General features: G+C 43.3%; 1 protein-coding gene across 2 annotated transcripts in view; it reads right to left on the reverse strand.

The window, feature by feature from the left end:
- Window positions 1–4,646: 4,646 nt before the first annotated feature.
- The window catches only part of DAPP1 (dual adaptor of phosphotyrosine and 3-phosphoinositides 1), a 50,991-nt gene continuing 27,673 nt past the window's right edge, over window positions 4,647–27,964 (reverse strand). For both annotated transcript variants that reach the window (XM_088021097.1, XM_028093908.2), the window contains exons 4-9: window positions 18,067–18,197; window positions 12,681–12,728; window positions 11,348–11,410; window positions 10,047–10,132; window positions 7,591–7,678; window positions 4,647–6,334 (exon numbers count right to left, since the gene is read on the reverse strand). In XM_088021097.1, coding sequence (XP_087877223.1) covers window positions 6,266–6,334; window positions 7,591–7,678; window positions 10,047–10,132; window positions 11,348–11,410; window positions 12,681–12,728; window positions 18,067–18,197 — 485 coding nt within the window. In that variant the 3' untranslated portion in view covers window positions 4,647–6,265. The remainder of the gene's footprint in view (window positions 6,335–7,590; window positions 7,679–10,046; window positions 10,133–11,347; window positions 11,411–12,680; window positions 12,729–18,066; window positions 18,198–27,964) is intronic.

Below are 27,964 nucleotides of genomic sequence, written 5' to 3' on the forward strand. Positions count from 1 at the left end.
ATTGAAATTTCTGTTTGAAGGAGATAGATAAATTGCTCAACAGTTTATCTGGAAAAGTAAGTAGAGGAAGATCACTAAGAAATGTTTGCACAGCTAATGTAAAACTAGATGAACTATTACTTTTTTTTAAAGATTATTTGTCAGAGACACAGCGAGAGAGGGAACAGAAGCAGGGGGAGTGGGGGAGGGAGAAGCAGGCTTCCCGCGGAGCAGGGAGCCCGATGTGGGGCTCAATCCCAGGACCCTGGGATCATGACCCGAGCCGAAGGCAGACGCTTAATGACTAAGTCACCCAGGCGTCCCGATGAACTACTTTTAAAAGGTAGTATAAACTTGATTAGGTATACAATTAGACAGATCAGTGGAACAGACTAACCCAGAAACAGACTTCAGTACATACATGAGGACTTAAAACAATTTGAGGAGGACATAAGTCAGTGGGAAAAGGATTATTCAGTGAGTAGGACAGGCATTTTTTAGCCTTGCTGGTAGAAGTGCATATTGTTATATACCCTTTATATAGGACTGTTTGGCAATCTCTGAAACTTCCAAATGCACATAACTTTGGCCTAGTGTATTAGGATTCCCCAGGGAAACAGAACCAGTAGGATACACATTTTTTATTATGTATAAATATAAATGTTACACAAATATAAAAGCCTTATTGTGAGGAATTGGCTCTCATAATTCCTGGAAGCCGAGAACTGCCATGGGCTGCCATCTGCAAGCCGGAGAACCAGGGGAGCCAATGGCGTGAATCCCACTGAGGGCAGTTGAGATAAGATGTCCTAACGCGACGCAAACAAAAGCGGCAGATTCCTTCTTGCCCCAGCTTTTGTTTTATTTGGGCTTTCAGTAGATTGGATGATGCCCACCCCCACTGCAGAGGGCAGTCCACTTAGTCCACAGGTCGAATGATAGGGGAACATCCTCACAGACACGAAATAATGTTTATTTGGGCACCCTGTGGCCAGTCATGTTGATAAAAAAATTAGTTATCACACCCAGCAATTCCACTTTAGAAATTTCTACTGATACAAATGGACATGTGCAAAATTATATATTTGTAGGTCTGTATTCATTGCAACTTGGTGATATCAAAGGACTGGAAACAACCTAAATATCCCATCATAGACAGGGTGAGCCCTATGTTCTGTGCTTCCTAACAGTACCAGGTTATACCTGCTATTTTTTGTGTAATTATTAATGCTCTTTTTTTTTTAAGATTTTTATTTATTTTAGAGGGGGAGGACTAGAGGGGGAAGGAGTAGGAGGGGAAAGAATCCCAAACAGACTCTGTGCCAAGCCCGCAGTGGGCTCCACGACCCTGACCTGAGCCAAAACCGAGAGTGGGTCACTCAGCTGACTGAGCCACGCAGGCGCCCCTATGAATGCTCCTTTCAACTCTCAAGTGTCCCACTTTAGATAAGAGATTACTTAGTCACCCTAATCATAAAGGACTGGTTAAAGAAATTACTACATTTGCCCAATGAGAAAAGAATGGAGAAGTGCTTTAGTTACTGACATAGAAATCCAAGACATGATGTTCGATGAGAAAAGCATGGTGTGAAATTGCATGGTGTGCTGCAGTTCATATATGAAAAAATATACGTGTACATTCATGTTTGATTGTTTATAGTAGAGCAGGACCTGGTAACACTGGTAGCTTCCAAGGAGTGGAGCTAGGTACCTGGGGCACAGGGATCCCAGAAATGAGCCTTTTCACTGTAAACTGCATTGGTGGTTTTTGAATTTTTCACTTCAAAAGTCATAAAATAGGGGTGTCGGGGTGGCTCAGTTGGTTAAGCGACTGCCTTCAGCTCAGGTCATGATCCTGGAGTCCCGGGATCGAGTCCCACATCAGGCTCCCTGCTCAGCAGGGAGTCTGCTTCTCCCTCTGACCCTCCCCCCTTGCATGTGCTCTCTCTCTCTCTCTCTCTCATTCTCTCTCTCAAATAAAATCTTTAAAAAAAATTCATAAAATATTCCAGCAAACAAAATAATATGGTGATGTATTTGGAGAGGGAAATCATATCAGAAGCAGGAGGATAGATGTGTATGAAGTGTATTTCACTGGGTTATGTGATTGTGAAGGCCAGGGTTAACCCCGGCCAGGAGGCTGGGCCAGAAGGCTGGGCAACCTCAGGCAGGAGCTGAACTGCAGTCTTCAGGCAGAAGACCTGATTTCTCGTGGAAACTTCAGTTTTGCTCTTAAGGCCGGCCTTTCAACTGATTGGATGAGGCCTGCTCATATTACGGAGGATAATCTCTTACTTAGATTCAATGGATTGTAGATGGACGTTAAGCACACCTACAGAACACACAGCAACATATAGATTCATGGTCTCTTGAATAATGGGGGACTGCAGCCTTGCTAAGTTGACACCTAGAACTAACCTTCACAGTCTACCCTTGTCAGCTTGGCGTCATATACATGTTCCTAAAGCACACTTAGCCTCCAAATAAAGTCAGTAACCAAGTTGTATTTCTGTCAATCAAACATCAAACAACTAACCCACATGCAGAGAACGTGTTCACTCTCCCCAGAGGAGGATGCAGAGTTCTTGGGGGATGTTCACTTTTCTTCTTCGTATATTACTAATTTTAAATGCTGTGATGTAAGGTTAAGCACGTTTAAAACATCTTAATGTTAGATGATAGGTTACAAGAGGGAAGAAAAAAATTGCTTGATATGTGTGTATTTATAATACATATTTGTTATGTACACACAAAACAAGGAAGAAGTGTAATAATCACAGGCCTTGTTTCTCAACTGAGTATGTAGTTGTAGCTGATGTTTATAACTGCCTTCCATTACTCATTCCATACTCCCTCTGCCCTCAGCGAGCACCTCAGCTGGTCACGGCTCTGCCTGTGGGGTGACCCAAACCTTTATTCCTGAAGAATCCAAGCCATTGGTTGTCCTGCCTGAATTGAATTGTAGTTTTCCATTGACTTTAGTCACAGGACTCGGTGGCACTGAGATCCCCTAGAGGTTGTGCTGTGTTGTGAACATACTCTCCCCTCCATGGTGCAGTCGCAGCCCAGTTTCCCCCTGGTAATCAGGATCAGTCACCCGGGCCAGTACAGCCATTCCCTTCCTTATCTGTTGTATCAGAGACAGGAGCCCAAAGTAGCTGGTAGCAGTCTTAATGTCCCGTTGAGTAGGTCACTGTTGTGTCTCCTGGTGGGAGCATTCCTCCCTTTGGAACAAGAACCTCTAGGCTAGCACAGCCTAAGAACCTGGGGACACCGCCCCAGCCCAGCTAGGTACTGCCGCGTCCAGGGAGTGCTGTAACTGAGTCTTCAAAAGTCCGTTCCGCCATTCTATCGGGCCTGCTGTTTCAGGACGATGGGGAACATGGTAAAACCAACAAATTCCATGAGCAATATGAGAAATCTATTGCCTCCAAAATCCAAAGAGGCCCTTTAGGTATTGTGCCTCTTCTTTGGTTGTGAAAGGGGCCAGATGCAACCAGTTAGCCTTCACCTCAGGAAAGCGCTCTCGAGCTGTCCCATACCACCGGAGCTCTAGAATTTCAGTGAGGTGGAAAGCTCCCGAGTTTTTGCTGAATTTCCCACCCTCAAACAAACGTCTCACCACTAAGTCTAGAACAGTTGCTACTTCTTGCTCCTTAGGCCTGATCCGCGTAATGTCATCAACGCAGTGGACCATGCAACGTCTTACGAGAAATGCGATCAAGGTCAGTGTGGACGAAATTATGGCATAGGGCCAAACTGAAGTAGGATTAACCTCCGAGGAAGGAGAGCGAAAGGTGGATCGCTGGCCTTGCCAGATAAAGCCAGCTGCTTCTGGTAGTCTTTACTAACAGCGAAAAACATTTGCCAGAGCAATAGCTGCATGTGGGGACCACGGGCTGTGTTAACCTCCTCAGGCAACAGAATCACGCCTAGAACCGTAGCTGCAGTGTAGTCACCCCCTGATTGATAAGCCACAGTCAGTTCTCTAAGATCCATCTGTTTTCTACACAGGCCAAATAGGTGGGCTGCGTGAGGATGCGGTGCAAGTCACCAGCCCTTCATCCTTCAAGTCCTTGATGGTGACGCTAAGCTCTGAGACCCTTCCAGAAGTATGGTATTGCTTCTGGCCTATCTCCATAGGCAGAGGCAGTTCCAGTGACTTACGTAGTATATGTTACGTTGTATTATAGGTTAGCTTGACCTCTTCATGTCAGAACCCCTCCAAAAATGACTCTGTCCCTGCTGAGGTGTACTCTCCCATCATAGAGCTTTGTGTGCCTCGCATGCAGAATTTGTCGTACTTCTATACGTTATCATGTAGGTATTATCTTTTCCTTATTTATTTATTTTTTTTTTTAAGATTTTATTTATTTATCAGAGAGAGAGAGACAGAGGTAGGCAGAGGGAGAAGCAGGCTCCTTGCTCAGCAAGGAGCCCGATGTGGGACTTGATCCCAGAACCCTGGGATCATGACCTGAGCCGAAGGCAGACGCTTAACCGACTGAGCCACCCAGGCGTCCCTCTTTTCCTTATTTAATTAAGAACTCCCTCAGGACCGGCACTATCTCTAACGGAAGTGGGTTCTTCATGGCCATTGATGACATTAATCCGGTGTATTTCTTTTTAAATTACAGATATTAAAAATATATTTTAATAGCAAAATATTACAGGCACAGCAAAATGCTCTTTTTAATAAACTTAACCAAAGAATATAAATAAACATGACATATTTTACAAAAGGTAAGAATGGTATTACCTACACAAAGAAAAACTCTTGGTTCTAAGAAAACAAAACCTAAACTGCACATCTCAGTGAGGATTCATTTTCAACTCCTTACTTGGTGAACCTGACAGAATACATTTTAACTTGACGTTTGGTTTATCTCATGATACACACATAACAAAATACATTAAAAACCTTGTTGAAATACACAAAAATGTAATATAACTAATGAGTCCTGGATGTTTAAATAACAGAAGAAACTTATTTATCAAGGTATGCTCTTGGACTGCAAAAGCAGTGTTATATCAGAGCTTTGCACCATACTCTTTTTTTATTTTGGGGTCTCCACTTTTATCTCCCTTCAAACGTCTACCTAAAAAAGCAATATTCATAAAGATAAGGCAAGGAAGGGGTTAGAATCTATGAGCTCTGGATGCCAGCATCTTGTTTCCCGATTTCAACCCCCTTATTCTAGCTTGAAGATGCGGTGTAACACATCATCATATATTTCACGTGGATTTAGTGTTGCTCCTTCAACCGGCAACAGAAGTTGCTCCTGAAGAAGGGCTCAGGGTGCTCAGCGATCACAGCGCAAGGGGAATCTTACTTCCCCTGGGCCAACAGGGGCAGCTCACCCTGGGGGCGAGATTGGCATAGCACATTCTTCTCTGCTTGAAAAGTCTCTCCGTGTGCAGAAATGTTGGATGCAGACAACTTGGTGCTTCCAAGTGCTCTATTATTGTTATAGTGATAATAATAACATCCCAATTATTATTATTAAACTCCAAGTTATCTACTATTTTATTCCCTTTTCTCACTTTATGTTTTTTTACTCTTTAAAACCTTTCCCCCCAAAATGATTAAGAGATGTTTTTTAGGTTTTACCTTCCTTTATCTTTATCATCCTACATGTCCTACAGGACATTTAGTTCTCACAGGCTTATTATTAGAAGGGAAGGCAGGATCCACTACATTTCTGAGCCTTTAACGAAGAGAAAATAGGTAACCGTGAACATTTCCCATTTTAGTTTTGGAAATTGTTTTGTTTTCTGTATAAAGAAAAAAAAAAAAAGCAAAAACAATGCACCCCCACCCCCAGTCTTTGGTGTTTGCAATTTCCATACGCTTTCTGTAGAAGCAGTCAGAGGACGCAGCTGTCCCCTTCCCAGTGGACAGCAAGACCCCGATTATCAGATGGGCTGACCAGGATGCAGAATGGGACTCCAGGCAGGTAATGTCAACCAGCTTGGGGACCACAGTGAGGGAAAACAAAAACCCTCGATCTTCTCTGGCGCGCTCTAAGAGTGAGCATGCCTGGGCTGGTGGTCTCATTGGTTTCCATCAGATCGGTGACGCTTTGGTCTTCTCCAGGAGACGACAATATCTTGAAAGGCAGGCAGTGACCTGTGAGACTGCAAATGTGGTGGGTTCTGAAAGGTCCAAATCCACATCTGCTTTTGATTTGTTTTGAAAGAAAAATCCTTAGCTTTCCTCTGGGTCACAGCGTCAGAGACCATGCCACCCTGCTCCTGGGTCAGGGCGTGCTGGGTCAGGAAAGGTCTACTTAAAGATGAATGACCGAGACCGGATTGTGCCTTCCCTTTGATCAAGCTGCTTTCTTATTTGAGACTGTAATAAAGCAAACGCACATGCCTATTGATTATTGAGCAATTTTAAGATAATGAACTTAACAGATATTAAATAAGACCTGCTGTTACTGAGGACACCGTGCAACTATGAATTAATCAACATGTGACAATTTTCAGTATGGTTTTCTGTATTTTTCTCAGGATAAATACTGTGAAGTCGTTGCTAAAACGTGCAAATTGGGAATCTAAATTTATTGATAGGGAAAAATGTTTATGATACATCGTCAGTGGAGTGCACAGGTAAAGAACACTAAAGAGTGATAAATTTTTTGTTTTTGAATATTTATTTGCACAGGGAGAAGTCTGCAAGTGTGTGAATTTGATATAGTTTTGCCTTAACTTTTCCTCTAATAATGATGTGTTACTTGCATAATTACAAAATACGAAGAATAAAAAGTTGACTCATATCTGAGCAAATGTTTCACGTGGCAAAGTATTTCCCCACTGAATATCAAATACATTGGGGCTATCTCAGAATGAGTGGTCTTTTCAAACTGAAAAGATAACGAAAAGCAAAAGCCCCAGCATCTGGAAAAAGAATACTCAACAAGTTTCTACATATCAGCTAATTACATAAAAACAAATTAGGAAAAATTGTTTACGTTCAAAAACATCAAGGGTTTCAAGATGGTATTTATGGAAAATTTTAGAAGGCTTTAAGGACAAGTTCTTGATTAACAACTCACTAAGTTGCAAACACATACACAAAAAAAATGTATGAGACTGGTAAATTTTTATAAGCACTTCTCTCCCCCCTCCACCCCCAGGAGGTATATAGGAAGCAGATCAAATAAACTACATTTTGTCCTTGATCTTCACAAAGTAACACACTACAAGCTAAGTTAAGTTCCTCTGGCAAGCTTCCTCCTCTATTTAAAAGGATTTTCTACTATAGAAATATGTTAACTTTCCTCTGTCTGAACTTCTGATCCCACGCGTCCTCCTCCAGGCAAGACTGGACGGACCAGGCTGCACACTCAACGAAGACTAATGTACTTGAGGGCCCGAGGCTAAGGTTCTGGCGCTGAGATCCCAGTGTAGCTCTGTCCTTTCTCTTTTACCCCCGTCTGCGTGCCTTCTGTGTCTCACAAGAATGAGCAGACTATTCCATAAGCCTGTCAGTGGACATCCCATTGACTCTTGGGAATAGTCCGACACTTTCAACAGAAATATGTTTGAATTTGTCAACATGTTATTTTTGAGTACTGGGCATCCAGAGGACTTGGTACAACTCACCAGTTTCCAGCGTAATATCTTGATCCACTCATCAGCTTCTACTCCTGTCTTTGCACAGAGATAAAACGTCCTGAATGGAAACACTAAGCTGAGAAGACAAAAGAAAAACTTAAGATAGTCCAGGTGGTTGGTTGAATATATTAGTTGAACAGTAATTAGAATATTCAACAGGAAAAAAAGACTCAACGAAGAGCAACTTGAAGACTTGTCAGATACAGAGCGATTCCTGCCAGCAAACAGCAGAAATGTTGAGGAAGCTGGAGATTCATATTATCACCAGCCAGATTTGTATTTTCTAATGAGAATTCAAAAAAGAAAAAAACCCATGTCCAGGACACCCCCCAGATCCCTTTATCGCTTCTGTCTTAGACTGAATACAACACTTGGGTGTTTATTCAGCTGATGTGTTAAATGACTCAGAACCTGTGCCATGAGTCAAAGAATAAGCAAGACAGATAAGAATTTGCTGAAGAAACTCATTTGTGTCGGCTTGATTCGATGAGAAACAAGTTACCCTCTGTGGATGTAGGCAGTTTTAACTATTTGGGACAGGAAAAATAAGATAAATCTCCTCAACTATTCATTTTGCCTGCTCTGTCATGAATTACTCTCTGCTGGAAGAAGACAAACTTTCCTACTGGCATGAACAACTCTTCATGGACTGTATCTCTGGCTATATAGTCAAATCTTTTGACTAATGAGGTCAGCACATCGTGCCCATACTTCCTGTCCTTACAGTTGACATGCAAAACACTATAAATCCTTTCTCCCCCCCTCTCATGAAGAAAAAAAAAAAAAAAGCCTTGACCTGAAATTCAGAAGGGTTTCTATATCCCTAGAGCCAAAGCAGCATATCATGTTCATATCAGTAATGACTGTTGAATAGACAAGACGTAAGTCCCTGTGTATAGAAGGTAAACCTTGATGTGAGGTCCTATTGGGCAGTGAGGGGACAGTGGGGCGGGGGTGGTGTTACCGTGCTCACACTGTACAAAACTGCTTTCTGGAATTGTCATTGTTTGGTACTCCCTGTGAGAGACATTGTTAATTGCCTATTAATGCAGATAATGTTTCCTTTCTCCTTGCTAACAGAACCCCAGGCAATAAATGATAATTAGTCGGAGCCAATCATGATCTTAACTAGTTTTCTAGCTTCCCCTGCTGCTAGCGATGGCCATGGAACCCAGCCTTGGCCAATGAAATAGGAGGGGAAATCTGATAGAAGATTTCTGAGAAGATGTCTGCCTTCCTGATAAAAAGGGACAGACATGGCTGATACCACCCCTACAACCTTCTTTATGACTGACATGAAAATCGGAGGCCTAACGCTGGAGTAGCTCTTGGACACTAAAGTAGCAAGTGAACTGCTAAAGGCCAAGAGGATTGTAGAGATGCCAGTGCTGGTCTTGCCAAGCTAGCTACCTGCCTCTTGATATTTTGTTACATAGGAAATAACCTCCCCCTGCTGGCTCGTATGGTACATTTAAGTGAATTTTAAAAAGATTTCCATTATTGGTTGCTGTTAATGTTAATTAATGTTAACTTTGGGGGCGATGTAATGGTGACATTTTTATTCTTAGGAAGTGCGTACTCAGGTATATAGGGGTAAAGTGCCGCAATATCTCCAACTTACTTTCAATGGGTTCAGGAGAAAAGTGAATAGAGATAAAGCAGATATGGCAAATATTAATGATGCATATAGCTGAAAGGTATACGGGTATTTAAGTCTTTCAACATTTGTTATGTTTGAAAAACATTAAAATAAAACTTTGTGGGAAATAAGACACTCCTTTTTCAAGACACTACTTCTCCTAGTTAGAAAATTGCCATGATATACTCATGAGGTTAGAACAAAAACACTTTTTTGTGCCATCTGCCAGAAACTGTCATAATAATACAAATCACCCATTGTTGGAGTCAAAATTAAAATTGAGTAAAAAACTTCAAAGGAATAAGACATGAATGGAATCCTATTATGTATATACTTACGCAGTGTACAACATAAACAATTGTAGCCACTGGACCTGCCTATTTGTTTAAGTCACTTTATTTATTTTTAAGGATTTTATTATTTATTTGAGAGAGAGCATGAGCAGGGGGGCAGGGGGAGTGGGAGAGGGAGAAGCAGACTCCCCGCTGAGCAGGGAGTCCGATGCGGGACTCGATCCCAGGACCCCAGGATCATGACCTGAGCCGAAGGCAGACGCTTACCAACTGAGCACCCCAGGCGCCCCCCAGCTGAAGTCACTTTAAATGAGGTATTACGTCACACTCAGCTGGAAGCACTGCTGACTACGTGCCCTGTGTGTTAGTTAAATCCATGCCCCTCAGATCAAGACACTCGTACACATTAAGACATACAGGTCTTTTTTGTTTTTGTTTTTTTTTCTTAATTCCCCAGCTAAAATAATTGGCAAGAAGACTTTTAAAATCATTTTCTTTACAAAACAACTTACCAAAAACAATTTACTCTTTCCTGTGAATAATCAAATTGCACAGCCGAACATTCTGTCAAATCTAGGATCCGAATTGGTTCTGGTGACTTTAAAAAAAAAAAAAAGGCAACCTATGTCATCACAAAAAAACGCACAAATTTGTTAATCACTTAGTCTCCTAAAAATCTTCCACTGCATGCACCTGTCAATTTTACTTTCACTAAAGGTACTGATCATAGAGAAGCTTACTCAGGGAAGTCATAACCCCCGGTTTGGGGATTGGCTATTCATGAGACTGGATGTTAGGAAGATTGTCTTAATCAATTTAAATTTAGTAGAGGTATTTTAAACATGGAAAGGAGTCAATTTTTCTTTCGTGTTTTTAAACTTCGACTTTCTCGGAAATTTGGTATAGGGAAAGTGAGAAGAAATAAAATAATTTCAAATTGGCTTAATGAAATGGGCACGGGAAATGGACACGGTTTTTTGTTTGTTTTATTTTTTTTATTTTTATTTATTTATTTTTTTAAGTAGGCTCCATCCCCAGCGTGGAGCCCAATGCGGGGCTTGAACTCACAACCCTGAGATCAAGACCTGAGCTGAGATCAACAGTGGGATGCTTAACTGACTGAGCCACCCAGGCACCCCACAAATGGACATATTTTTAAAAAATTTTTTTAAAAGATTTTATTTATTTATTTGACAGAGAGAGAGAGAGACAGTGAGAGAGAGAACACAAGCAGGGGGAGTGGGAGAGGGAGAAGCAGGCTTCCCGCCGAGCAGGGAGCCTGATGTGGGGCTCGATCCCAGGACCCTGGGATCATGACCTGAGCTGAAGACAGACAGTTAACTGACTGAGCCACCCAGGCTTCCCATGGACATATTTTTAATAAAGGGAGAAACTGCTGCAGAGAGAGCTCATACATCATGACGAGAGAACAATCCCATTGCCCTAAACAAGGAGATGATGTGCCCTGGGGAGCTAGTTTAGCCAGTTTCTGGGACACACATCTCATCCTTGCAAAAACACTCTGCTCAAGGCTCCTGGCTGGCTCAGTAGGCAGATCATGCAGCTCTTGATGTTGGGGTCATGAGTTTGAGCCCCATGTTGGGTGTAAAGCTTACTTAAAAAGAAAAAAAACTCTGCCCCTTTCAGGAATCAAGAATTCACATTTCCAATCATTTATTGGTGTTTCAGGTGCTCATAAGGAAAATTTCAGAGATTTCAAAGGCAGATGTTCCTTCCATCTAGAGAGCTGATCTTTTATTATGTTCAGTTAGAGCTGATGTTTAAAGGGAAAATGTATTATCATGTTTCTTACCATCTGGTCTTTGAAGTATTTCAGTTCATTCCTGTGCAACGTGAACCATCTTGTTTTCCAGGTCTGAGAAAAAAAATAATTAAAACGTGTAGGTTTTGGATCGAGGAAGGTAATGTTTGAACTGGACAATTTCCTTTCATTTGAAAACTATCTAAAAGATTAGGTACAATAAAATATTGTTGCGGTAAGTCATTGCTGAAGAAAAGCTTCAAAATATCTACAAAAACTAAAATGATTCCATGCATGAAGTTCATAATGAAGGCAGAGATATTGACATGTTTAAACAAATAAGAGTAAATAGTCTATCATAAATATCCAAGTTGATTTATAACAAACCACTAGGTGTCTGTCTTATTAACTCTCTAATAAGAATAGATACCATTTTGTGAGCACCTACTATGGGCTAGGTACCATCCTTGAGGTTTATGGGTATGATAGCCAATGTTTACACAATGCCAAATATTCTCATTTCACAAATACGCAAATTGAAGTTTAGGAACCTCAAACCACAGGATTTTCTAAGACTTGCCTAAGAATGCCATGGTATTGGTGGCGGGCACTGTTGCCCACCTTCTCCCTCTTACGTACTAACAGAACCCCCCTCTTATCTTGGGCAGCAATGTGCCCAGTTAAAAGAAGTAACAGAGAACTCGAAAATAAATATGCTATGAGTATAAATACTTCTTATCCTTAGGGAGCATCCTGTCTAGTAGGGACACAAAATAACCAAATATTTAGGTTGAATTCAAGTGGGCCGGTACCCATGAGACAGGTTAAGACCCCTGACTCTTAAAATAGGGAGGAGTGGACACATTCCATGAAGGCCTTCTTGAATATTAAAATGAAGCAGCATAACTTGAAAAGTACAATTACGTCCATGGAGGGACAGTCGGATACCCCAGACTAGTAAAGTTTTAAATTGTGTTTTCTTTGGGACTTGATAAGTTACATTAATGCCAGTGATGTTTTGGCCTCCTTTTAGTAAACATTTTATGCAATTTTGACTTCTTCTTTGTTTAAAAAAAAAGAAAAGAAATATTCTAGAGTTAACTTGCTACTTTTCATCCAGCTTGTTCCATTAAAAGGACTGTATGTTTTGGGAGGTCTTAACGGGAGGCTACTCTCACACACATTTGACTTTGCCAAAGAAAAGTCAAGAGATTTTCCAGAATTTTGACTAATATTAGTCGTAAAGATCAACTCTTGAAACAGAAAGATATTATAGTGGGTCAAAATGAGTAGGCAAATAATGCTTTTAAAAAATGTCAAAGCAAGAATTGAGTCTACATGAGATGTCTCTGTGGCCGGGGCTAGCAGAAACATGCTTTCTTACCTTGACCAGGCCCCCCTGTTTGGTGAGGTAACCTTCTTTGGTGCCCAGCTGAAAAAGAAAAGCACCAAGTGAAGCCCAGAACTATCGCAACACGATTTTTGTCTTTCTATTTCTGTCCTATTTTAAAATGAAACACTGATTTGCCTTTGATCTTTAAATAATCGCCTTACATTCTTCACCTAGGCACTTGAAAATCCTTCCTACGTTGTGGGAGACTGCTTTCAGACTGGGTCGTTGGGGGGAATTCTGTAGCAAGAGGCAACAACTGAAAGACTCTCTTCTAACCTGAGTTAGCAATTTGCAAGCAATAAGCCACATCCCATCACTTGTAAAAGTCAGTGTTGGGCAGCGTGTGTTGTGTGAAACCCAGCTGATGAAACCGTTGCAGGGGTATTACGTACAAATATGTGCACATGTGTGCGTGCACAGCACACGCATACACACACACACATTGACGTTGGGTCAATACATTTGGGAAACACTGGATGAAGTAGAGGGATTTCTTTACTTCCCAGAGAATGTATTATGCCAGTATGCCTTGTGAATTTTAAGAAGGAACATGAGAAATAGCATTTCCAATATTTATTTTATCACGTGATCCTCCCCCATTCCAGGTTCCCCCCCACCCTGCTCCCTTTTTCCAGGTTCCCCCCCACCCTGCTCCCTTTTTCAGAGACCATCTCTTGCGACCTCTGTTCTGTGGAAAAGACTTTCAGGAACGTAGATTTATTTACACTTGATTTATCTAAAAGGGATTTGAAGTGACAATGAGTCATTTCTTAACTCACATAGCATTAGTTCAAGGGTAACAACATCACACACGTAGCTAGTGCCTATAAAATGTAAGGAATGGTGGGGAACTGGGCAAATAGAAATAATGCATAAAACAAGAACCCTAAGATGAAGAAATTTAGAACCTCATACATTCCCAAAGAAACTGAATTCTGGGGCACCTGGGTGGCTCAGTTGTTAAGTGTCTGCCTTCGGCTCAGGTCGTGATCCCAGGGTCCTGGGATCAGCCCACATCGGGCTCCCTGCTCAGCGGGAAGCCTGCTTCTCCCTCTCCTACTCCCCCTGCTTGTGTTTCGTCTTTCGCTATCTCTGTCTGTCAAACAAATAAAATCTTAAAAAAAAGGAAACAACTCCTTGTAGGACATTTCGTTCTAGAACGATGTTACATTGGTAAGATAACAGAACAAAGAAAAATGTTGCAGAAGCAAAGGGAACAGAAATCTCACAACAGGGAAGCTAAGGAAACTGACATTTTAGATTGGGACCTATTCTACCTCAGGCTTGTGAAATAGATTATCTCACTGAATCTCCACCAACACAACAAATTGGTATTTCACGTTTCCCAGGTCCAGAACAGAACTGCTCATTCCCATCCCCCAAACCCACCCCTCCTGCCACCTTGGCCATCTTGGTAAACGTCAGGAGGACCACTGTGTGACTCTCTTACACGTCCCACATGCAATCTGTTGTAAGTCTCATCTCTTCTACCGCACAACACACCCTGAAGTTCACCAGTTCTGATCCCCACTCCCCAGTTTCAACTACCACCATCTCTCACTGGACCGCTGCAACAGCCCCCTCACCGGGCTCCTTGCTCCAACTTTGGCCACATTCCGTTTTCCACTTAGTGGGGATAATGGGCTTTTTAAAAATTTTAAGACTTGGGCGCCTGGGTGGCTCAGTCGGTCGGGCGACTGCCTTCGGCTCAGGTCATGATCCTGGAGTCCCGGGATCGAGTCCCACATCGGGCTCCCTGCTCGGCAGGGAGCCTGCTTCTCCCTCTGACCCTCCCCCCTCTCATGTGCTCTCTCTATCTCATTCTATCTCTCAAATAAACAAAATCTTTAAAAAAAATTTTAAGACTTAAATTATGTTGCTCAAAACTCTTCATAATTTCTCCTGGACACTTAGAACAAAAATCAGTCCTTTACCTTGTCCTACAAGGCCTTTCATGTTGTTTAAAGGAGACACAGCTGACATTTTGGACAGGAGAATTCTTCCCCATGTGTGGCAGCATATTTAGCCTCCATGGCCCCTGCCCATTGCTGGGAAATAATTCTCCAGGGGTTCTCATGTTTCTGTATATCTTAGGAGCAAGGCACCAACAGCCCTTTGTTCCAGACCCGTATATATATATTTTTTAAGATTGTTTATTTATTTGAGAGAGAAAGAGAGGGAGAGTGTGCATGAGCGGGGGTGGGGGGGTTAAGTGGGGCGGCAGAGGCAGAGGGAAAGAGAGAAGCAGACTCCCCGCTGAGCAGGGAGCCCAACTCCCAGCACCTTGAGATCATGACCTGAGCTGAAGGCAGACGTTTAACCGACTGAGCCACACAGGCGCCTCTCAGACCCATTTTTAAAGCATGTTCGTAGAGCAAACAATCTTAGAAGATGGAGATCGTGTCTCCCTCCAGAGGAAAAGGCAGCCGACCAGCAGTGTTCCATGAAGCCGTGCAGCTTTGTTAGTCTACAAGCAGGGTAAAGTGTCAGGCTATTCACAGTTCCTGACGCCCACTAATGCCACCAGGAGCACCCCCAAAGCACTGCAAATTTCCCAGCACTCAGCTGGGCAGCAGGCACTTTAAGAACTCCACCGCCTTCCATGATCGACCCCTCCTTCCCTCAGGAATCTCATCTCCTACCACACTGCCTCTCGCTCACTTCATGCCCAATCATTATGATCTTCTTGCTAGTCTTCAAAACATCTCAGTTTAGTTCCCACCTCAGGGCACTTGTACTGTTCTCTGCCTGCAACACTAGAAAACGCTGATAGTTTTCTGTCTGTATTAATGCACAATAAACTCCGTGGATTTGTCATAATACAGTGTGGGTGCAGCCAGGCCCCACCAATCCCTCACCACTGTTTTAAAAACTCCATTATACAGAACCTTCTGTGTACAGGCATATTGAGATACTTGGGCAGGAGAATCCGTCCTGTCCTTGGAGTGAACAAAGAAGGCAGGCAGTAAGGCTTGCAGAATTTGGCTTAAAGAGGCCTATTTCCACCCAAGGATGCTAGCTTCCTGCTCACACCAGCTCTACAGATCAGGTCCTACATTTTACCGTGGATAAAGAGCACACGTAGTAGGTATATGGTACAACTGTCCCTGGTGGGGATCTTTAGGGGGAGTGTAGCCGAGGAGAGTGTGAAGTTACATGGAAAGGACAGATGAAAGAGACGTTGAGGGGCGCCTGGGTGGCTCAGTCGGTTAAGGCGACTGCCTTCGGCTCAGGTCGTGATCGCAGGGTCCTGGGATCGAGCCCCGCATCGGGCTCCCTGCTCAGCAGGGGGCCTGCTTCTCCCTCTCCCACAGCCCCTGCTTCTGTTCCCTCTCTCGCTATCTCTCTGTCAAATAAATAAAATCTTTAAAAAAAAAGAAAGAAGAAAGAAAGAAAGAAAGAAAGAAAGAAAGAAAGAAAGAAAGAAAGAGAAAGAAAGAAAGAAAGAAAGAAAGAAAGAAAGAAAGAAAGAAAGAAAGAAAGAAAGAAAGAAAGAAAGAAAGAAAGAAAGAAAGAAAGAAGAAAGAAAGAAAGAAAAAGAAAGAAAGGAAGGAAGAAAAAGAAAGAAAGGAAGGAAGACGCTGGGGTGACTGGTGGCGTGAGCATGGGTAAAGAGGAAAGTCGGGGAGGGGTGGGTTGGCTGGAAATCAAAGATTGATTAGGAGGTATGTCTTGATTTGTTCTTTGGTCTGTTTTGACTCGGGACTATTTCTGGTCTTGCTTTCCACAATTTTGCTAGTTCTGGGGTTTGATGCTTCCTCCCCTAGCTCTAACAAAGCTAAAATACCTCTTTCAACCATTTCCAGGATTTTTATTTTTGAGTCGATGGAGCACAGAAACAAAAATGTAACGTGCGCCGTGAACCAGGCGACACTCCAAAGCCACAAAGACAAGTTATGATTCGTGTCCCCAGAAGTGTCAGCCCCCCCCCAGGGGGGGTGTTGGGCAGACACCTGTACAGGTAGTTAGCAACCCCCCCGCGCCCCCTCCCCGCCCCATGATTGCAGGATAAAGGCAAGCAGAAAGTGCATGGAGCACAAAAGAGGGCCATTTTATTTTATTTTATTTAAAGATTTTATTTATTTATTCGACAGAGAGAGAGAGAGAGAGAGCAAGAGAGGGAACACAAGCAGGGGGAGTGGGAGAGGGAGAAGCAGGCTTCCCGCCGAGCAGGGAGCCCGATGCGGGGCTCGATCCCAGGACCCTGGGATCATGACCTGAGCTGAAGGCAGATGCTTAATGACCGAGCCACCCAGGTGCCCCAAGAGGGCCATTTTAAAGAAAGTTAGGAGGGGCCCAGGAAGGCTTCCCGAGAGACACTGGTCTCTGATGCCCGTCTTGAAGGATGATGAGGGGACCGCAGCAGCGTTGGCAGCATGTCAGAGGCGGGGAGGGGAGAAGGAGCACGGTCAGGAGAATGCACGTTGGGGTGAGCGTGGGAGTAGCACAGGTGAGGCCAAGGGACAAGCAGGCCAGATGGGCCAGGGGGACAGCGGGCACCGCCGAAGGTTAAGCAGGGAGGTCATGTGACCCATCTTTTTAAGAAAGGTCTCTGTGGTGGCAGGGTAGAAACTGTCCTGCAGAGACAGGAAGGCCACACATTTATAAACGTCACTTGTAGCTGAATATCTTCAAGGGATGATTTTTTTCCTAGTGTAATAGCTGCTGTCTAGAATTAGTTCTTTGTACTGCGTTTGTGTGTTGTCTTTATTATGCGCACGAGTCCTGGTGTCTTGCACCAGGAGTATTTGGCAAACAAGGAAGAGAGAAAGAACAGGAGAGCCGTGAGCACAGTGCAGGGGTGGGGGAAGCGGTGTCGGGAGGAATGTTTGCAGGTCACAGCTCACAGAACAAACAGAAATGGGCTCTTGAGGAGCAATGAGTACTGGGGCTGCACTGAAACTGAACAATGGTCCGCGCTGCAAAGCAGTGCAAATGTTTTCTGTCTGTTCCCTTCCTTCAGTGAAGGAGAGAAAGAATAGGAAAAAATAACATCCTGAGGTTTTACAGTCAAAGTGGGGAATATTTTTCCTCCACAGACAATTGAAATGTTAAAAAAATTTTTTTTTCTTAATACAAGAAACTCGTGGAAGAATAACAGTGTAGCCAACTATGTGAACATCAACACTCTCGCCCATCCTAAGGAAGGACAGGAATGTAAGCGCCATTTTCGAAGTATTTAGAATCCTATTTCTACGGCGCCCTAGTTTTTGATGATTTACCCTGGATCAGAGGAACTGAGTCATGGGCTTCACACTGGATGTTCCTTTACAGGTTTTATATCCCAAGGTAGAATTTTCGCATGAACAGAAGTACTTGTAAAAGTATCTAACTCTTCCTTGCATGGTAGGCAATGACCTACGGGTCAGCCACTTACAGAAGGTGCGGTGGGCACGAGGTCACTTTCCGTTCTGCCCGTCTGCATTGCTGTGTGAACCCGGACAGACTCGTAAATGGAAGGTTCTTCCACTTTTCTTGGGTAGGGATGTTTCAGGACAATCAGAGTGCCTGAGTGAAGACAAAAGAACATCATCAGAGAACAGCCCCTGAAAGAAGGCCCACGTGCTGACGACCAGAGAACTGTGGCTAGATTTTAGCCTCTTATGTTCCCATCTTTTCACTTGTTCATTTTCTCGACGTTTCTCGAGTTCCAGCTATGTGCCAGGCACTTAAGATGGACGCTGGAGATATAAAGCATGGTGAGCTGATTTCTGTCCTCCTAGGGCTCAGACAGAACTAGCAATGGATATCACTTAATGGGTCGCCATTTAAATGAACAGGGTGAGGAGACCAGGGTCAGAGATACGGGCGACGCATGCTGGGGGTACCCGGGGCCACCCGGAGACCCCTCTATGGAATACTTCGGAAAAGCTTTCAAGGAGGAGGCCACATGGATCCAGACCTTAAGCTGTAACTGGAAGTTTTCCAGGTAGGCTTTATAAAAGCCATGAAAGTAAAACCCAACAAATGCACTGAGGTATGAGAGGATTTAGTCCATAGTCCTTACTTCTCACTGGTTTCAGAACAAACTTGTAACAAATCAGTGGGTCTCAGAAACAGCCGACTCGTTGCATTATCCCTACTGTCTCCTACCACCTAATTAACAAAATAAGCTACATGAAAATTTGCTTTGCTCAAGTGAATGTGACCTGAACTGGCTTATGAGTGATTGCTTTCACTTCCATCTGGAGTAGAAGATCAGGCAGAAAAAGGGTTCCAAAAGGGGCCAGTCTTTGGGGGCTTGGGCACGTCCCTCCAAGGCTGAGGGCACTTCTCACTCAACACTTCTGACCTTCCCCCCTCTACACCCTTCCTTTCCCCCAGTTGCCCAGCTGCTCAGGACTAGATACTTTACAAAAAGAGTAAGTTAAGTGTTTCTTCCCCCTTGCTATGGTCTTTTGCTTTTTATTTCACTGGGGTCTTGTAAAAGCAGGCCCGATATTGTACCAGACATTCGGGGAGATGTAAAGAATTTAGTAGTACATTCAACAAATACTTATGGGGCTCTACTATGTGCCAGACACCTGTCCAGGCAGTGGGAAGACAACAGCAAACAAAGAAGGTATAGCACCTACTCCTCTGGGAGGGGAGCCAGGAAAAAAAAAATGAAAAGAAATATAATATGTCAGGTGAGAGCAGTGTTATGGAAACCTTAACAGAGCAAGATAAAGGCATAGCAGGTGATGAGGGTGACGTTGGGGAGAGGGTGATATTTCATAGGGGTGGTCAGGAAGGTTTCTTTGAAAGGATACTTCAAAAGATTATAGAAAGTGTGGACCCTGGGCGCCTGGGTGGCTCAGTCAGTTAAGTGTCTGCCTTCAGTACAGGTCATGATCTCAGTATCCTGGGACAGAGTCCCACATGGGGCTCCCTGCTCAGCGGGGAGTCTGCTTCTCCCTCTGCCTCTCCCCCCCTGCTCATGCTCTGTCTCTCTCTCTCTCAAATAAATAAAAAAACTAAAAAAAAAAGTATAGACCTTGAAGTGGAGTAAGAGGGACAGTGAGGACAGAGAGCGATGACCTCTGTAGTTAAAAAGCACATGATAATAATAATACACCTACAAACAAAGCCAAACGATTCTACGGTGCTCGGTGCTCAAGTATGCACGAAGTACTGACTGCGAAAACCAAACAGTGGCCCCTGATAGCAGGCCCACGGGACGCCCCACTGTCACTTGAAAAGGAGCACTGAGAAAAGCCAGGAGAGGGTCTCTGATCTTGGAGACTCCGGCCTCCTTCTTCTGCATCCAGTTCACACCCGTAGCATTGGGATCGCAATGAAAAAATGGCTTTCACAGGTATCTGAAGCCTAGGTCCCGCACTTGCCATTGTCAGCGCTCTCTTGTCAATGTGATGCTTTCATGAGAACAGTTCCAGTCATATCAGGACAAGGGGCCAGCGACAGGTTTACAGTGTTAGAGTCATAATGAAAGCAGAGACGCCTAAATCAAGAGCAGCCGTTGTACGGGTTCAGGGGCTGTGGGACACCATCACAACGTGCCAGATGCTCGTGCACGTGGGTCTGGCTCCATGGTGCCCCCGCCCCAGAGATCTCCCCGCCCCCGCCATGATGTGCCCGGCGGTCACCATGGCCTCACAGAAAGAGCCACCACTGCCACTCAGTACCTGTTGACCCTGGACAGTCATTCTAGCTTCTGTTTCCTCCTCGGACACCTGAGAATAATTACCCTTTCTTCACAAGGCTGTTCGAAGCACCGGATAAAAAGTGTTTGTGAAAGGATTATGAAAATGTGAGATGTTATTATGCGTTGATATAGAATATTTTTAAATTCTTAAATAAAAACCCAATGATTGCATCTCTGGAACATGCATTTTTAAATGTCGAGTTAAAAAAGACCTGTGTGTGACATTCTGCCAAGAATGAAAATGGCAGAGTCTCGTAGCCACGGACGGCAGCTCTTAAGGACACATGGGCGCCTCCTAAACACTTCCAACTGACAGTGGAGGAGAGGGGCCTGGAGCCCAGGGCTCAAAGCAGTTTCCAAGTTAGAAAAAATGTGAACTCTCATGCTTTCTCTTCAAAGATGATGCAAAAATTTTCATCCTTTTCCATATGTTTAACATGAAAATAATTTTTTTTAAAGATTTTATGTATTTATTTGAGAGAAAATGAGAGAGAGAGAGCACATGAGAGGGGGGAGGGTCGGAGGGAGAAGCAGACTCCCCGCTGAGCAGGGAGCCCGATTCGGGACTCGATCCCGGGACTCCAGGATCATGACCTGAGCCGAAGGCAGTCGCTTAACCAACTGAGCCACCCAGGCGCCCTGAAAATAATTTTTTAAATGATGCTTTGGAAAGATGTACCTAGTCGATCCTGGTTTTGCACGTAACAGAGCAAACTACCTGTAGTGGCTTCCCACTGCTTCTGTAACAAATCATCACCACTGTAGGGACTTAAAAAAACAACTCAAATTTATTACCTCACACTTCTGGAAGTCAGAAGTCTGAAATGGGTCTCGCTAACCTAAAATCAAGGTATTGGCAGTGCTGCTTTCCTTCTGGAAAGGCTCTAGGGGAGAATCCACTCCCTGTCTTTTCTAGCTTCTAGAGGCTGCCACCATTCCTTCCCTGGTGGCCCCATTTCTTCAACTTCAAAGCCAGCAATAGTGCGTGTGAGGCCTGCCACACTGCCATGTCTCTGGGTCTCCCCCTACTACCCCCGTCTTTCACTTATAAGGACCCTCATGATTACAGTGGGCCCACCTGGAAAACCCAGGCTCACCTCCCCATCCAAAGTCAGCTGTCTAGTAGTCTTAATTCCATCTACAAACTGAATTCCCTCTTGCCATGTAACATACATATTCACAGGTGCAGGGAGAGAGATGGGCATCTTTTTGAGGGGGGAGGCATTTTCTTGACTACCCCATATCAGTGCCTGGGAGATAAGCATAGCCTTGGGGGCCAGTTGTGTTCAGTATAAGGATCTCTGGGCAGGGGTGCTACCTGAGCCACAGTGCTAGACCTGCTTGGTATTATAAAGCCATTGCCTTTTCAACAGGTGCATTTCCCACCCCTGAGAGTCCCTTCAGAGCAGGTATGGTGCCAAGTTTATCTTTCTATCCTCACCTCCCAACAGAGATGCTGACATAACTTGATCAGTGAGTGGATAAATGAATGCCACCGTAATTCAGGGTTAGGTCAGAGAAGAGCTTGGGAGGAGGCAGCCTCCCAGGGCCACAATCACCCTGCCCTGGGACAAGCACAGGACCACAACGTCAAGTACAGCTGTCCGAATCTCCACTGGGAGGAACCATATTCTATTTCGAAAACCTCTTCTAAAGTTTAACCAACAAAAAGCTAAACTGAGGGAAATGATAATGAGTCAACAGGAAAGCAGAACAGAGTATCGATCGATTTTAACTAGTAAGACCATGAATGAGGCTAGACTGAATGGTGGAACCAAGAAAATGGCAGTCTACTTATAAAATGATAGCTTCCACCGATAGTCCCGCCTCCTAAAGACCGGTCTTCTTACCTGACGGTTTTGCACAAGAAAACGATACATGCACTTCTTGGCATGTCTGCTGGGCTTACAATGATTTCCCCTTCTATAGAGACTGCCCCATCCTTGTACACCGGGGTAGATCCCCACAGACCCTGGGTGTCCCCCACAAACACCTCACCCGGGTGCACTCACGGGACTCACTTCTCCGGGGATCTACTTAGTTACTTCTCTGGAGAGAAGACCCACTAACTTCAGTTTCTGAGCTACATGAAGGAGACTGTTTTTTCCTGCCTTTGACATAAAACGTCATCTCAGAAACTCTCTGTGGAGGTACATTTTTGAGGTGATCAGAGCAGGACCAAGCTTTTCAGTTCGCTGAAAACTTCAAAGTTGCCATGATCATGAGGCTGATTCTTTATTGTCTCTTGGTGTTCATTCTGCTTTTATTTTCTGGGACAGAATACTAATATCCTTACCAAAAAAAAAAAAAAAAAAATTCCACTTCTCTCCCTGTACTACTCTCCTCCTGTTTTTTTGTGTTTGGTTTTTTAAATTCAACTAGCCAAGGTTAGTTTCTGTCATTTGCAATCAGAAGAAACTTAGAAAATGTAGCCACCACAGACTCATATTTCCACCTAAGGTCCAAGGTAGGGCCTTGGCTCTGTCCGGGAGGAACTCGGGGTGAGTGATACTCAGGCCAGATTAACTCTAGGATTTGGTGGGAAACTTCAGATACAAAGTCACAGGAGGCAGGGGCTGGTAGAGGGAGGAGAGAGGAAACCTGGCTGCAAGTTTCACTTCAGTTTCTGAGCTACATGAAGGAGATTGTTGTTTCCTGCCTTTGACATGAAACCTGGTTTCAGAAGCGCTCCATGGAGGTACCTTTTTGAGGTGATCAGAGCAGGACCAAGGCAGGCTTTTCAGTTTGCTTTGGCTGCACTGTTAACTTACAGGACACCCACTCTGTATGCGACATTGTGACATTGCATGGAAGCACTCCCTGGCTTGTATCCCTGCAGGATCTCAGCAACACAGTAAGAACAGCCTCAAACCTCAGGCACTGGGGTGATATCTGCAATAGGGAGTAATTCAAGAGCACACGTAGCTCTTAAAAGGGAAACTTTTATGCACTAAAGCACCTGCTTACCCATCAGGTTTCTCAGTCAGATGGTAAGGTGTTTGAGGGTGAGGATGATAACTGATTCATCACTCTATTGTCAGTACTAATAGTGTGCAGCTCATAGTTGGCACTCAATACATATTTGTTGAATTAAATTAAAATAAGACCACATCCACCCATGTTTTGTTATTGCCCTCGGGTTCAGAAAACAAGCTTGGCAATTGGCATGTCCATGGCAGTTTCCTTGGTCACCTCCTGCCAGTGGGAAGTGGCTTTCTAGAGGGAATGACAGGAATATTCAAGATCTTTCTCCTTTCTTCTTTGCAACCTGCTCCACAAAGGAACTTGAACCCATCAAAAAATGGTGCTGGTGAAACGATATTCATTTACATATACAGGGGCTTTTAAGTTTCCATTTCCAGTCTCCCAGGGAGAGCAACACAGAGGAATGAGAAGCAGGTCAGTCACCCAGGTCAGAAGATTCTGTTAAAATACCCAAGTCAAGTCAGGTCACTCTTTTTGGAGTGGTCATTTGATCTGACCTTTCATCTGAATCCACTGTGGAACTGGCTTAAAATTTGGAGATGACATAAACATTTGATAAACACACATTCAGTTGTCTCTCACTAACTCTTCATGATCTATCAAAGAAGGTACAGCTCTTGCATATAATATGATGGAGTGAATTACCATAAAAAATGCTTCATTAAAAGACAATAATAATAATTATTTATGCCATGCTAAAAATTATTTTTATAGTCTTACATACCTAATCTCATTCAATCTTCACCAGCAAGTCATGACCTATTAAGACATGAACTATTAGATCATCAGCTCTACTTTATAAGATGATGAAACTGAGTCTCAGAGAGGTTACATAATTTGCCCAAGGACATCCAGCTGGGGAGTGGCCGACACTGGTGTTGAACAGGGAGTTTGTGTGTTTACTCATTATACCATATTATTCTCAGCCACAGTGGCCACACCATGGAAACTCTCTATGGCCTGTGAAATATACTCCGTTGTGGGCAAGAGAGCATATATAGGAATCAAAATTCAAAGAAATGGGTTCTTTAGGAGGCAGCTTGAGGAATGGAGATGTGAGTTTTCACCTCAACATTTCTCACCAGGCCTCAGTTTCTTCATTTGTAGAGGAAAAATGAGATGGTCTGTGGGCTCCCTTCCCATTCTAATAGCCTATAAATCTAGATGAACACCCAGGCCCAAGGCAGGAGCAAGAAATACCAGGACGCTTAGTAACCAGAGGTGTGGCCTGTTTCCTGTAAAAGTATACTATCCATTTGAAGTACTTTCCTCCTGGGGTCACTGTATCTTTGTTTCCTCAGTTTCCCTTTCTTCCACCTTCCCATTCAAACTTTACATTTTATTTTACCTGACTGTATTTACAGAGGCTGTTTTGTATCCTTTCTGGAGGGACATAAATAAGATGGGCCTACGTATGTTTTCTAGTTGACCTTTTTCTAAGATTTCCTCCACTGTAATTTCTCAAAAGGCCATTCATGTAAATAAAATAAGAACAGCAGTAAATACAAAGACAGACGCTCAAACTGATTCACATTCTTTGGGACGACAGCTTTACATCACATACCAAAAATATCGTTACAGACCTTAAAGAAGAGCCTGGGGGAGAGCCCCACCATGTCCTACGAACATTCTCCTAGGTCACAGTGGCCGGGATCTTCCCATCCAAACCCACTCGAGGTCACACTGTGCCGCGGCGACCACGTGCTGCCGTGTCACGGGTAGACCAGGAGACGTAGGGTGAATGGAAAGCCCCTACGCTTCAGAGCAAGGTTGGCCTGGATCCCACTGGCAGCTCTGATGCTTGCCAGCTGGGCCTCCTTGGCCAAATAACTCAGAATGTCTAAGTTCTGATTGCCTCCTCTGAAAATGGGACCACTTTCACATGATGGCGGGTGGTTCAGAAGATTCAAGAATTTGATATATGTGAAAACATCTGATAGAACGCTAAGAACGCAGTGAGCACTCCACGGATGTCGCTTCCCTTCCCTGTCTGCTTTTTCCTTTTCGATCACGCCTCACTACAGAGCAAGAAAATTTCCTTTTTTGGCAAACATAAACTAAAGAAGTGATTCTTGGTTGTGGTTTGGCAGAATTCTGAGTTGTCATCAATTATTTTCAGAAATGTCACACAAGTCTCAAACTATAATTAATTTCAACTTAATTATTCTTAAATGCCACCTGGGTAAAAAGGCTGGTGTTACAAAATAAAATAATAATAACTATAGCAGTTATCAAGAGGTTGGGAATTCCCACATCAAGACAAAAAGAGAAGTGGAAATTTGACATTTAAGAGAGAACCAGATAGGATCTTCAAAACTGAGAACCAATTATTATAAAGAGTAAGCACAAAGATAGCACTCGACTTGTATGGTTCGTTTTCATGCTGGGTAGGTGATTAAAGTCACAGCGCAGTAATTCCTATAACACATTGTATATAACTGTTACATATATAGAAGTATTCTAATAGAAACAAAAGGTAATAGGAAAGGTAAGTTTTGTTCTAATAATATTTGGACATTTAAGGATAAAGATAAATGCTGTCTAGGGCCGCCTGGGTGGCTCAGGCCATTAAGTGTCTGACTTGGGCTCAGAACCTCAGGGTTCTGGGATAGAGTCCCACATCGGGCTGTGCACTCCACACTCAGCGAGGAGTCTGTTTCTCCCTCTCCCTTTCCCCCCCTCCCTCCCCTGCTCCTTTGTGCGTGCGTGCTCTCTCTCTCAAATAAATAAAATTAAATTAAATTAAAATAAATGCTGTCTAAATTTTCAAGATTATATATATGAAACTTAGCTAATTACAAGAGGATTCAGTAAAAATGTTCAGTAAAACCAAACATATCCATGCTAATAAAAAAGTCTCAAATTTCCAAGTCTATTTGAGTTGAATTTAGAAGCCTGTACCCATATGAAGGAAGTTTTACATAGCAGCCTATGATTACAAGTGAAAGTCAAATTCTGAACTTAATCATTACTGAACATACATACAACACCTAGCATCATTTCAAACAATGCTCTGTATAAACTTTGGAGGCAAAAATTAATTGCCAGAAGTTCATTGGTTGCAGTGTCGCTATGTGCATTGCAATGCAGCCTTGGGCAATAGGATGAATGGGAAACCAACATGACGTGATGACATGTTGTGGATAATTAGTAGCATTTATTCTTTTACGAACTGGGATGTAGGATCAGGGTATGAAACTGACAAAAATCCCTCTTTTCATAGGATTTACATACTAGAGCAAAGATTTTTTTATTTATTTATTTTTTGCAAAGATTTTTTTAAAAAGTGAATTATGCAATATGTTAGAAGATAAAAGCCACTGAGGAAAGTAAAGGAAGAGAACATGTTAGAAGTTTCTATGATATACTTGGGGAATGATTGGAATTTGACAGTCAGAAATATCTTAAGAGTGTTTATGGGTGTCAATAGAGAGAAATTAGAGGGAACAAAAACTTTCATGGAGATTGGAAAGGTTAAATGCAGATTATAGCAAGGGAAATTATAATAATAGAATATTGAGGCTGTCAGGAGGCTTAGATCTTGCTTAGGAAATCTTCACTCTCCTGATTAGGAAACAGAAATCCTGAGAGTTTAAAGAGTAGAGAATAGGAATAGAATAGGAAAAAAGATATCTTAAAATAGTATTCTTCCCTTGAGGTTAACACTTTTACGTCTCCTGAATACAAAGATTTTCTTAGGACCTAGAGCCTAAGGGAAACTTGGGTTTCCCTCTATATTATGTATAACTGTAAGGAGAAGTGAAAGGCTATTGGTTATTTGGAGGTTCCCGTCCCCCTCACCCCCCCTACCTCGTTGCCCTAGAAGGTAAGGCCGTCCCGGCCAGTGGGTAAGTGTGGGGAAATCTCTCTTAAAAAAAACTCACTCCCCAGGCACTTCAGGGGGATGCTGGCCTGATGGGGGTCTGGGCGAAAAGGAGTGGGCTGACATACCCAGTTCGAGTCCTTTCCATTCCTAGGATCTGGAGATGAGAACCCTGGCAGGCCTCATCCATCATGCAGGCAAATACTTCCCATGGTAATCTTTAATCGAATGAAAACTTTAGGAATTTGCACTTCATCTGATGGTGAACAAGAAATCATCAGCCTGGAGGTTTCCTGATCACTGGGGGGTCAACACCAGGAGCCAATACTTACATGAGTAAGAAGAGACCTATTTTTAGAAGGTGGCATCCTGGTTTCCATTCACTGTTATTCACAGGTCACAGTGCTGACTGTGGCTTCTGAAAATCTGCTGGGCTTAAGAGTCATCATGACTTCAGCACCTTATCTTGTTTCCTAAGGCCTATTACTCCCAGAGGGGCAAAACTAGAACACTCACTTGTCATGGGTTTTTCCCCTTGTCCCCAGCCTCAGTGGCTTTGCCTTCATCTGGCTGGGACAGATAACTGTCTTGGTGTTTAAAAAAAGGACTATTTCAGAGGCAGTGGAATCTAACTCAAGGGCTGGAAGTTAGTAAGCCAAGTACATACCCATAAGCATCAGGAACCTGTGGCAGGGGTTCAAATAATGGCAAATTCCCTGTTGGATAATGATGGAACAGAGAAGATGCAGCAGAGAGGATAAAAATCTTAGTTTCCTGAGTTTTAGTGCAATACATAAAATAGTTATGGTTAATGTTAATGAT

This window comes from Eumetopias jubatus, unplaced genomic scaffold (genome assembly GCF_037043125.1).
Source record: "Eumetopias jubatus isolate StellerSeaLion01/CBP00866 unplaced genomic scaffold, mEumJub1_p1.0 scaffold_2, whole genome shotgun sequence".
Lineage (NCBI taxonomy): Eukaryota > Metazoa > Chordata > Mammalia > Carnivora > Otariidae > Eumetopias > Eumetopias jubatus.